This window comes from Bubalus bubalis, chromosome 2 (assembly GCF_019923935.1).
Source record: "Bubalus bubalis isolate 160015118507 breed Murrah chromosome 2, NDDB_SH_1, whole genome shotgun sequence".
Classification (NCBI taxonomy): Eukaryota; Metazoa; Chordata; class Mammalia; order Artiodactyla; family Bovidae; genus Bubalus; species Bubalus bubalis.
In genome coordinates this window covers 115,242,910-115,260,248 of record NC_059158.1, presented here as the reverse complement: position 1 = coordinate 115,260,248, position 17,339 = coordinate 115,242,910, and the positions used below count along the sequence as shown (strand labels likewise).

General features: G+C 45.8%; 1 protein-coding gene across 16 annotated transcripts in view; it reads left to right on the top strand.

The window, feature by feature from the left end:
* Positions 1-17,339, top strand: part of MGAT5 (alpha-1,6-mannosylglycoprotein 6-beta-N-acetylglucosaminyltransferase) — a 390,386-nt gene that overhangs the window by 140,742 nt on the left and 232,305 nt on the right. For 6 of the 16 annotated variants that reach the window (XM_006062941.4, XM_044936151.2, XM_044936123.2 and 3 more), the window contains 2 exons: positions 1,318-1,697; positions 17,146-17,304. In XM_006062941.4, the coding sequence (XP_006063003.1) occupies positions 1,457-1,697; positions 17,146-17,304 (400 nt within the window). In that variant the 5' untranslated portion in view covers positions 1,318-1,456. Of the gene's footprint in view, positions 1-1,314; positions 1,698-17,145; positions 17,305-17,339 lie in introns of all 16 variants that reach the window. The other 10 variants (XM_006062939.4, XM_025261819.3, XM_044936109.2 and 7 more) reach the window with 2 other exon arrangements.

The window sequence follows — 17,339 nt, the reverse complement described above, 5'->3', positions numbered from 1 at the left end:
CTGTTTTAAGAATTCAATGAGCTAAGGCATAAAAAGCATCTATCAAGTGCCTGGGACATCACTAGAATTTATTTATCATTTACTATCAGTATCAGTAGAGGTGTTACCAGCTACTGATGACGGTTGACAGGCGAGGAAAAGAGAGAGGAAGACCAGCATAGATCTGGTTCATTATAGACCCTGAAAGCTAACTGCTCCAGGGTCCCCTATCATTTCTTCTTATGCTGCTCAGGAAGAGGAATCCTTTGACTCACAACATAGGCACACTCAGAATACATCCTGGGTCAGTCCCTCGAAGGAGGGGATGCTCAGCTTCTGCTTTCACACGCCCAAAGAATTGTGCCATTTGTGGGCCGGCTGGTTTGTGAGCCCAGGACTCTCAGAAGGGGGCCCACCTGTGCCACTGCAATGCATTTGTAACCCAGGCTTCAGCCTCATTTGTTGGGAAGGCTTGATTCAGGACCACAGTGCAGTCTGTGCTGATACCAGATAGCATCTGCTGCATTGGTATTGAGAAGATGCCTGGTAACCTCTCATTTTGCCCCATGGTGTGAGTAAAAATGAGAACCACAAAAAAGCAGGCTGTCGTGTGCCCCACATTTCCTGTGCTGAAGTGTGCAAGTGAGAAGTATGGTGCAGCTTTCACTTGTATAGCTGGCACGAAAAGATAGTTGGGTACCCCTTGCACAGCCTCTCTGTGCTGCTGTCTGGGGAGAGGCCACCTGGTGGCCCTGAGAACTTCAGCTTGGCTCTAGACACTGCTACTGAAAGCTGACCATGCTCAAATAATACCGGTTGCGGGGGGCTCTCTCTTTTCCTTGTCTGATTACCCCCTAGGGGGCATCCACTTTCTGGCTCACCTCTCCAGCTGCGGGCTCTAATCCTTGCCAGAGCACAGAATCTTGACTTGGTAAGTTCAAGTTTCACAGGCACAGAAGTGCCTGCTGGTGATACGACTTCACCCTGCTCTTGGGTTTTTGCTGACATTCAGTGAAATATCCTTCTATCTCCTCCCCACCTTGCAAAACAAACTTCCTGTTTTGAACTTGGTCCAGACTGGAACAGCCCTGCTACTACACCTGTGAACACGCGCAGACACACATTCCTCCCCTCCGTATTTGTACAGCTTTCTGTCGACCAGCCAGACTTCCCCTCTCGGCTTACTGATCCTAAATCATAACACGAAATAGGCTACCAGCAGATGAAGAAAAAAGGAAGTGCACATTTCAGAGCTGTTTGAATGAAAACAAGGCTCTGGTTTATTTCGCCGTGTTTTGCCACGAGGACTCTGCTAACTTTCCCCCTTCTTCACAGCAGGATGGAAACAAGGCAAGGAAATCAGCTGATGCAGGAGCCAGAGTGAGTCGAGGAAACCCGCAAACCCAGCCAGTACCATGAGCTCACGTCTCCCCTCTGCGCTGTAGGAACCCGGGGCAGGTGAAGTCGGCAGAAAGCAATGGCTTTCTTCACTCCGTGGAAGCTGTCCTCTCAGAAGCTGGGCTTCTTCCTCGTGACTTTTGGCTTTATTTGGGGTATGATGCTCTTGCATTTTACCATCCAGCAGCGAACTCAGCCCGAGAGCAGCTCCATGCTCCGGGAGCAGATCCTGGACCTCAGCAAGAGGTACATAAAGGCGCTGGCTGAAGAAAATAGGAACGTGGTGGATGGACCCTATGCGGGGGTCATGACGGCCTATGGTAAGTTCTGCACTGCTGGGGCACCTCCATCCAATTCTGCTTTGCCTCTGAGGGACCCCAGAGGCTCTCACACTTGGTCATGGATTGAGTCTACCTCTTGCCACTCCCTTCCTGGCGACACATTGCACACAAAGGGACGCCTTGAGAAAGTTAAAGCAGTGCCCTTTGGGAGCTTCTGACCTCTTAGACACACTGATGCTTAGTGCCTGGAGCAGTGGGGCTTCCCTCTTGGAGCTCTGTTGGTTGTATTTGCAGCTGGCTCCTCTTCGCTGGACACATGGCTGGATTGCATGAGCTCATCTGGGAGGATGTTCAGGGAATGTAGAAAAATAGTCTCATTATTGTTCCCTAAACAAAACTTAATTAGGACGGGTAGGAGCGAGGTAAGGAGGGTGAGGAGGAATGTTCTAGGCCTGCCAGAAAACTCAGAGCCAAATGTGTGCCTCCCTCCGGCCGGGACACACATCATCAGAGCCTACATGCTGATCAGTAGTTTTAACCTTGGGTTTCCTCACAGTTTATGGCTCTCTCGTTTCTTGCTCTAGTCTCTGATTGCTCTCACTTTGAAAGAGATCTTTTGGTACTCATTGCTTTTTTTGTCAGGTGCTCGAAATCCTTTTTGAAATGAGGGTGAGTGAAAAGATATGCATATGGAATATTATTTTTCTTTCAGCAAAAGTTAGGCTTAATATAGAAAAGTTGGAAGCTGTAGACAAACCAAAAAAAACAAGATTAAGGAAAATCACATATAAATCTACAAGTGTGGGAAATAACCATAATTAACATTTCAGTGTATATCTTTCTGATACATATGTATATACATACACACTCACACACAAATATATATGGGCACAAAATATTTACCAAAGCATACACAAATACAATATGGGGGCTTCCCTCGTAGCTCAGTCGGTAGAGAATCTGCCTGCAATGCAGGAGACCAGGTTTGGTGCCTATGGTCAGGAAGATCCTCTGGAGAAGGAAATGGCAACCCACTCCAGTATTCTTGCCTGAGGAATCCCATGGACAGAGGAGCCTGGCAGCCTATAGTCCAGGAGTTCCAAGAGTCAGACACGACTTAGAGACTAAACCACCACACACATAGAAAAATTGCAAATGAAATTTGGATCAGACCGTGTTTCAGAGAATCCAAGTTGCAGCCCTCCCGTGGTCACTGAGTATTAGAGTGGACTTGGTTCGCAGTGGATGACCTTTGTGAAGTTGTGCAGTGACAGTTCTGGCCATTGAATGGAGACTTCAGTGGCCTCAAGGTTTGGAACCCGAGGTATAATATAAATCAGATACGAGGGTGGAGTTGGTGGAGGTGGGAAACATTGATGGGCTACTTTAGCGTTCAGATGACTATTCCTGAAAATGTGTAGCGACAGGTGTTGAACTTTGAGTTCAAACACAGGAGCTGTTGTTGTTTAGTCACTGAGTCATCTCCAACTCTTTTGAGACCCTGTAGACTGTGGCCCTCCAGGCCCCTCTGTCCATGGGATTTCCCAGGCAAGAATACTGGAGTGGGCTGCCATTTCCTTCTCCAGGGGATCTTCCCAACCCAGGGATCAAATCCATAGGAGGATTCTGTGCCACTAAGCCACCTCAGAAATCATACTCAATTGTACATATATGTTTTTTTCTTTTTAAAAGAAATCCAAGAAATATGGTTACTTTTTAATTATATATATATATATATTTTTTTTTTTTTTGGTAAGGAGGAAATGGGTGTTTTTCATATACAATGTGGACTTTCTTTTTCAATGCCCACTATTTGAATGATCACACAGTCTGCTTTTAATCCAGTCTTTCAGGGTTTGGCAGTGTCGCAGTGTCTATTGGCACTGTTTTTTTTTAATACATCTAAATGTCACCTTTCTTTGATCTGATGGATCAAAAACTGAGACTAGTTTGAGAGCTGATGTTGAAAAACCACTAGGTAATTTTTTGGAGGATGGATTTTAAATTATGTGTTGACTTGGACCTTCTGTATTAATACCCAAATATTATAGATAAACCACCAGAAAAAGATAAATAAAGCAAATTTTCACTGTTGGTGTTTCTATTGTGTTATAAGTAAATGTCATGAGTAAAACAGGTACGGCTTTCCAATTTCTGGTTCCGTGCATTCCATGTTACACATTTGGAGAGAAAGGGGTCTAGTCCTGTAGTAATTTCCTCCTGTTTCTCTCTCTCAAATCTTTATCATGGAAAGGAAAAACCACTTGAATGGCAAATGCATAGACTTTTTTTTCCCTAGTTGTTGGCAGTGGTTTTATTTCTTGTGTACTGCCAACCATCTCATAGCGTGAGTTTCCTCCACACTAAAGAGCAATGATCTAGTCTTAGCTTTTTAGCCTCACAGAGACAGTATATTTTTTTAGAAAGTTATTGAAAACTTCCGAGTAGCCTAGATAGAATATCAACCACCTTGTATGTTTATAATCATAAGACTTTGGAGCTCAAAGAAACTACAGAAATTTATTTTAACTTTCTCCCTTTACAGAGGAATTTAGCAGAATAATTCTGTTCCTCAGAAACAACAGAGAAACAACCAAATGGCAAGTCTAACCTGTTTTTCTCTTTCATCTAATCAACTCAGCCTGCCAATCAAAGTGGTCCTTGGAGCTGAGGTTCAAGAATTTAATTGGACTGTGCATTTGTGCTTGAGGTTTGGGGATCATCATGAGATGAAATCTTACCAAGACATAGGCTTTCTTCTCAGCACCATTGACATTTGGAGCCAGATAATTCTGTGCATGGTGTATCTTGTAGGATGCTTAGCAGCATCTCTGGTGCGTCTATCCACTAGCATCAAAAATATCTCCAGGCTTGGGGGGCAAACGTTCTCCTCTCTCCACCTTAGAGAACCACTGCACTAAGACTGAAAACAACAAACCCATCTAACAGCATCTTCTCATGGAAGTCCTCAAGCAGATAATTGAATTTTGTTATTTAAATCTTGCCAGCTTGGTTCTCCCTGGTTCTCATTTCTGGGCACCAGCAACTGGGATTGAGCCCAGTGGTGCAATCCAGGCCCAGTCCTGTAGCTGGAGAGCCACTGTGAGGGTATGCACTTCCCCTGGAGTCCATCACTAGCAGGTGTGGGCATATCGGTCACTGGGCAGCTCTGGTGGGTGAGGTTATATGTCGGCTGGAGATACAGAGACTGCTGGATGTTCAGCGGTGTAGCTGGGCTGGAGGTGTGGGGATGAGGATGCATGAGCCATTGGTTTGCGGTGTTTTTTCTGCCACAAATGCAGCCCATGCACAGAGCATCTCCTGGACGTCTGCTCTGGGACAGTGAAGAGCTGACCCTCAGTGACTGGGACCCGTGTCTGGTTTGAATGAACCCAATTAATAGACCACCTCCCCCTCAAAAAAAAAATTCCTCCCTTCTCTCGTCCTGTATTGGTATAATCAGAGTCTCTTAATGTGTCTTCAGGAGCTGCAGCAGGTGTTTGAAGAACTGTAGTAGATGATTTGGGGGCTTCCTAGGTGTCACTAGTGGTAAAGAATCTGCCTGCCAAAGCAGGAGACACAAGAGACGTGGGTTTAATCCCTGGGTCAGGAAAATCTCCTGAAGTAGGAAATGGCAACCCACTCCAGTAGTCTTGCCTGGAAGTTTCTATGGACAGAGGAGCCTCATAGGCTACAGTCCATGGGGTCACAAAGAGCTGGACACGACCGAGCACACACGCGCACAGCAGATGACTTTAGATTATTACTGACTTATTAAAATTTCCGACTTGAGATGCTGGAGCAGAAGTGTTCAGCAAACTATGACCTGTGGGTCCTATTTGGAACTCTGCCTGTCTGTGTAAATAAAGTTTGACTGAAACACAAACACTCTCATTTGTTTATAGCAACTAATAACATACAAACGTGACAATACCAGGATTTATTTCACATAACATCTAAAGTGTGCTGACTCTATCTTTCAGGAGGCTTCATAGTTCATTCTGCAATGCTCATCTGATCATATCCCTCCTGTGTCAACAATTTCCCAGGAATCCCATGGCCTTGGGCCAGACCTTCTTGTTTTCATATGGCTTTGGAAGGATTTGGAACCCAGCATTCCATTGTTCTGTATTGTCTGTGGCTGTTTGGTGCGATAGTTGCAAAGCTGAGTAGTTGCTGCAGAGAGTACAAAGCCTAAGATGTTTACTCTCTGGTCCTTTGCCAAAAATGTTTGTCAGTCTCCAACAAGATTGCAGTTGGTTGTTCATTTGACTAATCCTCAGACAACAGTAGAAGAACTTTCAAATGATATCTCCTCCTCCCCCAACCCTGGTCTGGTGATACAAAAAGAGATTTCTGATTGTCTTTTGGGATTTGGTCACTCAGGAGCAGTGCCTGGAAGATGTCCGGGCAGCCTGTGTGGAACAGTTGGAGCGTTCATTCCTGGGGTGTGGAGGGCATTTCTGAGCGCTCCCCTGTCACTGTGGAGAGGCATGTGTAAAGCCAGCGCCATCCGCAGCTCAGCCTCCAGCATGACTGGCAGGGCCATGCCTGTCCGTGATTTCTCGGGAATTGCATCACAAATGGTGTCATTCGCTCTAGTCAGTGCCGGGCTTGTTCTGAGGTGAACTGATGTCTGTCTCCAATGGCCTGACCCAAATTCTGATGCTCAGTGATCAGCTCTTTTCTAGTAGGCCAGGCATGGTCCATCCTGTTCTCAAAGTAATAGAAACCTGGGCTGATGAGACACACCTCTCCCCAACCAAGGGATCCATCCTCACCCTATTAACCTTGACTCTTCTCACTTGATTCTCTGTACACTGGGATGCTCTGACCGGGATAGGTCACCAGCTCAGGCTGAAGCAGTCGAGAGCCCCAGCTTCTCGGCCAGCCCCCCACCAATATCCTGTTTCCGTGCTGCCTGCTTCCTCTTGGCTTCCAGGTCTGTACACATGCTCTGCCTAATCTCCTGTCTCCTGGTTCCCTGAACTCCTTGGGCCTAGACTGTCCCCTAGATTGGCTGTTACCCTTCTAGCCTGCCACTCTGGACCATGTCTGTGCTGTGGGCCAGTATCTGTCAATGCCATCAAAGCTTCATATGCACAGCTGGGAAAACACCGTCAGGATTCCTGCTCTCATAGAGGTTACACTTACTTGGAGGGAGAAGTAATAAATAAGAGAATGACAGATAACAGTAAATTCCAGGAATAAAAATGATTAGAGTGGAATTTTTTTTAAGTACTTGTGGAGCTGTTGATACTTTGGAGGAGAAGGTCAAAGAAGGCTTCTCCTGGGAGGTGTCTTAGCCCAAAGGATGCCGAGGAGCTACTGGGCGGGGTGGCAGGTGGGAGATGGAGGCAGATCAGGCCAGGCAAGAAGCATGGTGTATGCCAGGTCCTAAGGCCTTGGGCAAATTCTGGGAGATAGTGAAGGGACAGGGAAGCCTGGTGTGCTGCAGTCCATGGTGTCGCAAAGAGTCAGGCATGACTTAGCTGCTGAACAGCAGCAGCAGCAAAGCCTCATGTGCACTCCTAGGGCAGAACAGAGGCCACTGCAGCTGGAAGAAAGTGAGCACGGAGTAGCTTGGCTGGTGCTGATGTGGGAGAAGCAGGCACAGGGCGTGGGTGCCGTGGCTTTGCAGGCTGTGGTCTCGGTGTGATGGGAGTGGTGGGGGTGAGATGGGTGGACGCCCTTCTGTAGAGCTCAGGCTGTCTTGCCCCTGCCCTCTTGTCCACTGTCACTTCCACAGCGGGGCAGGGAGGTAAGAAGGAAGGGAGTTCTTTCTGCTTCCTTAGGGATATGGGGGTGGAGAACTAGGGTGGAGGTTTGGTTGCTGGCCAGTGGGCAGTGGAGCAGTAGCAGCTTTGAGCTTCTGTGGCCCTCTTTGGCCTGGAGATGTACATTTCCAAGACTAACACCATTTAGTGTTAGAAAAAAAAAAAAAATGAACTTGGATTTCATTGGCTAGGCCTGTGAAGATTTGTTTTTTTGTTTTTTTTTTTTTTTTTTAATTTTTTCTGTTTGCCTCTGTTCCTCCAAATTTGATCAAGGGACATGTTTTGGAGGGGAGGGCTGGGTGATATGGGAAAAGCACCATTGCCCAGGCAGAAATTCTCTGCCCTTGAGGGAAATACATTCTTCTTGGAGTGAACCAGGTATGGGGTTAAAAAAAAAAGAGAGAGAGAGAGATGGGCCATTTGGTTGTCTGAGGAGGCCCTGGTTACTCTACAGTGATATGGCTGGTATGATTCAAGAAAGGGCTCTGCTTTAAAAGCTTGGAACCTGAAAACAGGCCTCTCTGGGGCTTGGGGCTTTGCCAGGGAGCCTGTGGTAGACGCCTGGCCCCCACAGCGTGTCCATCTGAGCCAGGCCAAGTTCACGGGCATGCCCGCCCAGTCCGGATGTCTGAGGAGGACCTCGGGTGTGTTTGGGACAGCTCTGTAATCAGAATCTGGGTCTCCAGGAGGAACTGGAGACTCTTTCTTGTTTTCCCTTTGTTCTCAAGCCGTTTTCTTCACACCACACTGCTGCTTCTGGTCCTGGCTGGAGAAGGGAACACAGGTGTTGAAGGGATTGGCCTCAGACTCAGATCCCGCCCTGAACTGTAGGTCCTTCAGCTTCCCTGGGGGCCATAGCTCCTCCGGTTTCCAGCTGTGTCCCTGGGCTTTTTCGGTCAGAACTGCTCGGACAGAGCTCCCGGCCACCCTGAAGAGCTGTCCACCCCGCTCATGCTGCCTCATGGCGCAGCCATCTTCCAGGACCAGCTGTTGGGTGATGGCCGTGCATCTTCCTGCCTCTGAACCTCAGCGATCGCTCTTCCCTCCACCTGCACAGAGATGGCTCCCGCCTCTCCTTCCGGACCCTTTCAGAAGCAGAGCCCCACCCCTGCTTCCTTCTCGTTCTTCCTGGCACTTAAACCACCTGTCATGACACAGTCATGTCTGTTTATCATCGCCTCTCTCCCCCACTTAGATTGTAAGCTCCCAGAGAGCAGGGAGTTGTATCTCTTTTGTTCCCCACAGTATTCTGGGGCCTCAGCACCTGCCTAGCACATAGTGGGACCCACGGGTCAATAGCAGCAGTGTCCCCTCCACTCTGACTCTGTGTAGTACGGCTCCAGCTGAGGCTAATTTGAAAATCACAGTGACTCAGTCATGTTTTCCGTGAGACAGGAAATGAGAAGAGATTCCCTGTGAACTGGGTGTCCAGGTGCCTCCAAGTAGCTATTTATGCAGGATCTGGATATCGGAACCATTGTGTATTCTGGAAGGCATTGGGAATGTGTTTATTTGTGACTTGTGGAAGGATTCTTTACTAGATGTGTGACCTTGGGCAAGTCACTGATGTTTTAAAAACCCGCCTTCTCTTTTAAGAAACAGCAGATAAAGTATCACTGACCTGATAGGCTTGCTGTAAGGATTGCAAGCGACCAAGCTTATCAAAGCACTTAGATCAGTAACGTGTATTTGTTATGAGTTATTGCTCACTTTAGCCTGCACCGACCTGCAGTAGCTACGAGCCAACGAGAATTGTCCATGTAGACCTCATGTTGTTTATTCACTTGAGTATGGGGCTTCAGGAGCTTGTTTATGCGGCTGTTCTTAGGGTTTACAGAGGACAGGACCCAACCAGACAAGAGAGGAAATAAGCTGTGGTGTGGAGGAAGCAGGCTTGCCACTCCCTCCTAAACAAGATTGGCAAGGCGTGCCCACCAGGATCCCCAGGGCTTCTGTGGCAACACAGATGCTGGGCTCCAGCCCAGGGTTGAGGCCCGCTGCTCTGGACTCTATGGAGAGTTTGGCGCTGCCCTGGGTCCCTTTTTAAAGGTGTGTTAACGCCACTGAGTGACTTTGGCATCTTAGAAACAGAATGTGTGATTGTCAATGTCTTCCTATTCAAAGATAAGTCTTTCTCTGATGGGTGTGGGATGGACCAGTGCAGCCTCTCTCGCTTTGTCTATGAAGTGGGCACCTTTGGAGCAGTTTCTGGGGGTGGATGGTGAGTGGGGAGGGCTATGCTGTGGCTCCTCTTTCCCGACAAGGAAGATGCCCTGGAGTCACTGGGGACTTCGGGTGACAGTGGACTTGACCTTTCAGAGCCTGTGGACTTTTCTATACTGATTGCTAAGTTGCTTGAGTCCTTTTCCATGCAGCTGGAAAAGTGTTAGGAAAAGGGAGAAAGCAGCCCAAGAACTCCGTCCTGGCTGTTTACAGATTCCGTAAAGCACTAAGTACCGTCCACAGGCCTAGAGAAGATCCGGTCTCAGGTTGTGCTGCCTCAGAATTCCTTGAAATCCTCACGACCCTCCCCACAGCACAGGAATAGGCACAAGTTCAAGTCACAGCTTGATTGCCTCCAGCCAACCCGGGGGAGCATGCAGTCAGAGATGCTGAGCCTCGGAAGCTGTTCTTCACTGTGTGGTGATTGCTCCCTTTGTGACCTGGTCTGGCTGCCTATGACAACTGCAGGGTGAAGGGCTCTTCGGTGAGTTTAGATGTGGGTGAGTTGTCCTCTGAGTGACTTGAAGAACTCAGATGAGATGGAGCTTGGTCAGTGACCGAGATGCTTCTCGGAAGGGTAGGGGTGTCAGGGTACCTGTGGCCAGTGTTTTGGAGTTCTGAGGTAGAATACATGGTTCTGACTGCATTTCCAGAGAGCATTTCATACCTTTGTGATGGTCAGAGTGATATGAACATTGATAGAAAATTCAGAGCATCTGGAACATGAGGCTGACGAAAACCTGGGACCCTCCAGGCACTTTTCCTGGGTCAGCTTCTTTTTTCTTCAATTGTGAAAGGAAAAAAAAGTCATTTTCAATTCCAGCAGCCATCTGAGTCACTATTTCAAAGCTGTTCAACACAAGATAAAAGATAATATTCCATAAAACACACAAGGGCAGAGGTAGTCCCAAGTCCATCATCGCATTCTTACAAATAAAGAATAAGGAAGAAAATACTTCTTACCCCCAAACCCAGATAAATTTGATTTCTCTCTAGTCCTTTATTTAAATGCAGATGGGTATATGTATGCTTATTTTTTAAAATTGGAATATTTTATACAGAGCTTTTAAAGCTCATCTTTGTTGTATTTTCTCATCCATTAGGTCTTTTTAATGACCATACACTTTTCCTTTTTCATCCAAACGTTTCATTCAATAAATGTTTATTGAGTTCTTGGGGTCAATAGCTTGTGGCAATAAACAGAGATGACAGGATGGACCTGCTCTCTGCCCTCCCCGGGCTCCAGTCTAGTGATTTATTCCATTTTAGGAATAGTTGGACATCATATAATGTAACCTTTTTGCTGGTGTTTGGGTAGTGTCCACAGCTTATCTGTAATAAATAACACTGTTCTCTTTTATAACTAACACTGCTTCAAATGTCCTTGTACATAATGAATGGACTGTATTTTGGTCATTGCTCTAACCGTATTATCTTTCTGTGGAAAGGTCACTTTCAAATTAATTTTCAAACATGTAACTGATGAAACTTGACATTCCTGGCAGTCAGTGGGAATGGGGTTGGGGTTAATTCATTTTTCATTAGCACCTTCCTTTCTCATTATCGCCTTGTCTTTTGCTGGCTTTTCCAGAGCAGTGAATGAATCTGCTCTGTGGTCCTCTGGTTTGAGCTCTGCCCTTGAGGGTGGCCATGGTAGAGAGGGATTTGCGTTAGGAGCAAGCCCAGATGTAAATGATTTTTGGCAGTTCTGATGTAAGTCCTTGCTCATTGCACAGTTGGTTCTGTGCCAGTGAATCATGGCAGCCACCTTAAATGTAGTTCTCAATTGTGGCTGGACCCAGAATCTTTGACGTGTAGGTTGTGCAGGTTCCAATGGAGCGGCTTGAGGATGGAACCTGGTACCTCTGACTCCATAACTGAGCCTGATGGACTGCAAGCTAGAGAACCCCTGCTTGGAAAGCATGTTGCAGGGGAACAGGGTGGGGCAGCACAGCCTTGCTTAACTGACTTGCTGATCTGGGCAGTCTCACAGCTTTAGCCAATAGACCTATAAATCGATAGATCTTTTTCCACTAGCAGGACCCCCTTTCTTTAGTTTCCATCTCCTTGGACCCCAGCTATGGGAGAAGGTATAGCTGGCAGTGATAAATCCTTGACTGTTCTGCTCAAGGATATGAAAACCTCTTCCGGCCTCTCTTACCATTACTGTCATGGCTTTCCAGAAAGGAAAACTTACAGAGCTGCCAGGGCACCTGTTCTGAGATTTTGTTGATCTCACCCTTTATCAAAGAACTCCTGGCCTGATGGAAACCAAAGCTTTCTTTCCCCAGAGGGACATTTAAAATGTTTTCACTTACTTTGATCTCTTCTTTATCACGTTCAATAAGTTTTCAGAACACAGAATTGCAATAGTAATGTTGGGATTAAATTTTTATTACTGAGGCCTTGAAGCACAAACAAAATTTTAAAAGTCTGTTAGTAATTGGAAATTGTAATCCTGCTGAGGATACAGTTTATGGCTGTAATAAGTATAAAACACAATGATAAATATGAAGATATTATACTGGAATTTGGAAGAATATTTTCCTTTCATTTCTTTATTAAACTATATGAAATTAGTCTTGAGTGTTCAGTCTTATCAAATATATGGGTTAACATTAAGACTAAGAATGCATACAAAAATACTCTGTATTAAGTTTAAAATTGCAATAAAACTCTTTTAACAGTTCTTGCAGATTTAGCTGTGAAATACAAAGGTGAGAAACAATTGCATCACCTAGAAAGGTATCGCTTATTCAGCCTTTTTGTGGGAAGACTGTAGTTCATTTATTTGTTGGTTCATTCATTTACTTATCCACTTAGGTAACACACACTTACTGATTACTGTAATATGCCAGGCACCATGCCAGTTTGTAAGGACTCAGAGATGAACTTGGGATCATCTTTGCCCTTGTGTATTTTATTGACACAAGTATGTTTTATCTTGTGTTGGAGTGTCTCAAAATAGTAACTCAAATAGCTGCTTGAATTGAAAATGAACTTTTTTCTTTTTTTCCACATTGGGAGAGAAAACATGCCTACTCAGGAAAAGTGTCTAGAGAGGCCAAGGTTTTTAATAGCCTTGTATTCAATTCATGGAATTTAAGGGAGAAGACACAGAAAAACAAGTTCTTCATTATGTTTAAGTGTTGGAGTTGCTCACAGAACTGCCCCATCAGTGAGTCTTGAGGGAGGTTGGGGTGTGATTTAACAGGGACACATGGCAGAAGCCCAGGACTTAATTCCTACTAAGTAAGTGTGTTCAGAAGCAGCAAGTCAGAGATGCTTGCTGGCTGGAAGGTCCATAAGGTTCCTTAAGAAGCAGTAAAGCATGGTGGGTAAGAACTGTTGGGTCTGGAACTAGGTTGCCTGGGTTTGGACCCTAGATCTGCAGTCACGTGGGACAAATTAGTTAACCTCTAGGTACTGTGGTTTACTCATCTGTATGATGGAGATGGGAATGGCAACGTGTTTCTCATATTGTCTTGTGGGACCAAATGAATTAATCCATGTAAAATGCTTAGCCCAATAACTAACACATGAGGTTCAATAAATGGTGTTGCTGGTGCTGGTGGAGAAACAGCAGTAGCAGTTGCATCAGTGTAGTGATAAGAGCAGCAATAGCAACCGTGGCCGTAGTAGTATTGGAGCAGCGTGATGGTGAACATCAGCATTCTCATCATCATGAATTCCTTTATACCGTGTCATAGAGTCACACAAGGTCCATCTGTGTAGGTGGGATCAACAAGAGAGAGTAAGTCACATTTATTGATGGATTGTGTTTTAAGAATCGAGGAAGAATGTCGTCTTAATGCTGATGTGACCACCGTGTATTGTATCCAGGGTGTGTGTGCCACCAATAACTGTCACCAAAAGCTGTGGTTGGGAGACTCTCTCCAGGAGTCCTGCTGCCTTTTAACACAAGGCAAAAGGCTGGAAGGGGTTACCAGCTCTTGAGAGGCCTGCAGCATGGGCCTCTGTCAGCCCCCACCTTTCCTCGTTGTACTTTGCATCACATTTGCAGTAGTGTCAGCATGGAAGTCATACATAATGCAGGTTTAGTGACTGTCTTTTCACTCTTCATTCTTTCTCCCATAACCCTTGTGTCCAAGTTCTATCTTGATAGCTCTGCAGAGGGCAGTGCAGAAGACAAGCGTTGGGAGAATGTGCTTAATTCAGTGGTTCTCGAATGGAGTGCAGTTGTACTCCCCAGAAGGGACATTGGCAACGTCTGAAGACATTTCTGGTTCACACAGGAGGATTGCTACTCTCATTTAGTGGCTAGAGTCCAGGGATGCCACAGACACCTTACAGTACAGGATAGCCTCCTTCCTCCTGCTCCCCACCCTCCTGGCAAGCAAAGAATTATCTGACCAAAGTGTCAATAGCGTACAAACTGAGAAACCTGAGTAAAGCCAGACTAGCAGATCAGGCCTCTGTGTCTGGCCAACTACAATTGCTGGTAAGAGTTAAATGCCCTTTTTACACGTGGATGCCTTGGCTGACGATTCAGGCTCTGGGCAAAGAGGTTGAGATTGGGGGGCAGGGGAAGGGAGATGGATATCATTTATCTGAGGAGTGGTTTCTTTAGAGTGCACGCAGCCACCTCTGAGCAGCACCATGGCCCCCATCTGTGTGGCTAGCCTCTGGCAGTCTTCAGAGCTCTGGAGAGGCAGTCAGTGCTTCAGAGTCAATGTAAGACCAGAGCTGGTGGCTGACTCCTGCTGCCTGTGCCAGCTAATGATGTGTCAGGGACAGGCTGTGAGTCACACTGGTTGTCAGGCTGCAGCCCCCGAGGAGCGTGATCTCATGACCCTTTGGATAAAACGATAAAGCTTTGCATTACTCGGGGAGAGATTTCTCTAGGAAGGATGAGAGCATTTTCCAAAGGTTTTATTTTTTTAACTTACCTATGTAACAGACAGTTATGTAGCACTTATTATGTGCCAGGCAGTGTTCAAAACATTTTACAATATTAACTCATTACATCCTCATTATAACGCCAAAGAGGTAGGCTTATTCTTTTCACTCTTGTACAAATAAAGGTACAGAAGTGGAGAGAGAGGACTCAAACCTAGGAAGTGATTAGAGTCTAAGCCCTTAATCACTAGGCTGAAAGTCACTGAATTTCACACTTGGTTTCTTTTCTCAGCCCTGGCTCTTGACTTCTGGCTGGTAGCAGCGAGGCATCAGGGAAGTAGGCAGACCTGAGTTGAGTCCCCATTTGTGATTTTGTATGTCTGGAAGCACGAGCATATTGCTTCCTGTCTGAACCTCAGTTTTCTCATCTGTAAAATGAAGTCACACCTGCTTCATGGAGAATATGAAGTTATTAATAAATGCAGTTCCTTATATATGTGCATGGCACCTGATAGACATTCAGGAACTCTTAGTTCCTTTTTAACCTTCTTTGTTATAATCTTATTTTTGGCCAATTGCTCTTTTGCATGGCCAGCTTATCTTAGTATCTGTGGGTAACATACTCAATGAAGAATAAAAAGTAGACCTGGTCAGATGTTTGTTAGAGAGACTGAATGAACAGACTGCTACAGATCTTAATGCTGTGAAGAAGTCTTATGTTTGGTGTTGGGAGTGGCGGGGAGATTGAGATTATGCTAAGCACAAAGATCCAGACTTCCAGGATAAAGATGTGGGTTCTGTTTCCAGTCTTTAGTGAGCTTCAGTGATGCTGTCTGTAAACCCCAGAAATGCAAACTTGCATGTCAGTTACGTGTCTTGTTTCTGTTCGGATGAGTGTTTCTCTCTTGACTGGAACTAGAAAGCCTGCCTGCTTGTTAGTGGACGGTCATGGGCTGTGCTCTGGGTTGGTGGATTGGTCCAGAGTGTGCTGCTTCCCTGGCCAGATCTGAGCACCTGTGCAGTGCAGGTGTGCTCTGTTCTCAGCAGAATGGAAGGTTCCCCTTTGTCTGAATTCAGGATTTTGCTGCACCCTGCTCCCCTGGCCCACTCCCAGCTCATAAGTCAGTCTGGATTCTGTTCACATAGCTGCTGCCCTGTGGTCCTCCTGCCTTGCTCACATGTACAAGTCAGACTGTCTTTGAGTTTCTAGAGGAGGGGGGCTAACTTAATCTCTCTCTGTGTGTAGAGTACCTTGTATACAAACTTAATAAATACCTTATGTAGGCCTGAAGATAATGCGTCTGTAATTTATCTGGAGAGAAGCACATTTCTCTGTAACCCATAGCCAGATATGTAAGAAAGAGAATCAACTCTTAAATGTAAGCACCAGAAGAAAATAGTCCCAGCATCTAGAACAATGCTTGGCACATCGTAGTTGTTTAATTAATATCTTTAATGAATGAACTCCTTCCCTGATAGCTCAGTTGGTAAAGAATCCTCCTGGAATGCAGGAGACCCCCATTTGATTCCTGGGTTGGGAAGATCCACTGGAGAAGAGATAGGCTACCCACTCCAGTATTCTTGGGCTTCCCTTGTGGTTTAGCTGGTAAAGAATCTGCCTGCCATGCAGGAGACCTGGGTTTGATCCCTGGGTCAAGAAGATCCCCTGGAGAAGGGAAAGTCTACCCATTCCAGTATTCTGGCCTGGAGAATTCCATGGACTGTATAGTCCATGGGGTTGCAAACAGTTGGACATGACTGAGCGACTTTCACTTTGAATCAATGAATGAATCTGGTCTTTAAGTGTGCTTCTAAATTGCATTATAGTTAACTTTGGATTATCCAGCATATCTGAAATCTGAAACTGTAGCTTTTATCTTGTTGTTGTTATTTAGTCGCTGAGTTGTGTCTGACTCTTTTGTGACTCCATGGACTGTAGCCTTCCAGGCTCCTCTGTCCATGGGATTTCCCAGGCAAGAATACTAGAGTAGGTTGCCATTCTCTTCTCCAGGGTATTTTCCCAACTCAGGGATTGAACCTGCATCTCCTACATTAGAAGGTGTATTCTTTACTGCTGAGCCACCAGGAAAGCTCATAACTTTTTATTAAGTATTACCATATGTAACCAACGGCAGTAAAGACTTTTCAAAAAATTGGGACTTGCAAGAGTATACAGCACTAAAAAACGAACAATAACAACAATGAACTTGATCTGGAAGTTTTCAAGGCCTTCTTGCATTTGGGGCTTGTCATTCTGTGTGTTAGTGACCACCATGTGAGAGGAGGAAGAGTTGAATGCTTTGGTAGGATGCTAAATAACAGCATCTCTCAACCTACTAGCCGAACAGTTTTATGTCACTTACTGTGAAGCTTATGTTACAGAGCGAACTGATGTGTTTTGGAGTCTCTGGGCCCCTTGAATGTGGCCTCTGTTGCCTTTCAGGTGGAGTTTGTTAGGACAGGTCTTCGTGTGGTGCTTTTTGATTTGCCACATTTTGTTCTTCACATCAGAGGGAGGGAAATAGAGAACGAGCGTGAGTGTGCATGTGTGTGCCAGGCCGATATCAGGGGGACTGGAGGACGTCTAAGCTGTTGTATTTAAACGCTATGTATATTTTCTGTTGCAGATCTGAAGAAGACTCTAGCTGTGTTGCTGGATAACATTTTGCAGCGCATTGGCAAGTTGGAGTCAAAGGTGGACAACCTCGTAAGCAACGGCACAGGGACAAACTTGACCAACTCCACCACACCTGTTCCCAGCTTACTTGAGAAAATTAATGTGGCAGGTAAGGACCACGAGTCTATGCCCAGATGTGGAGTC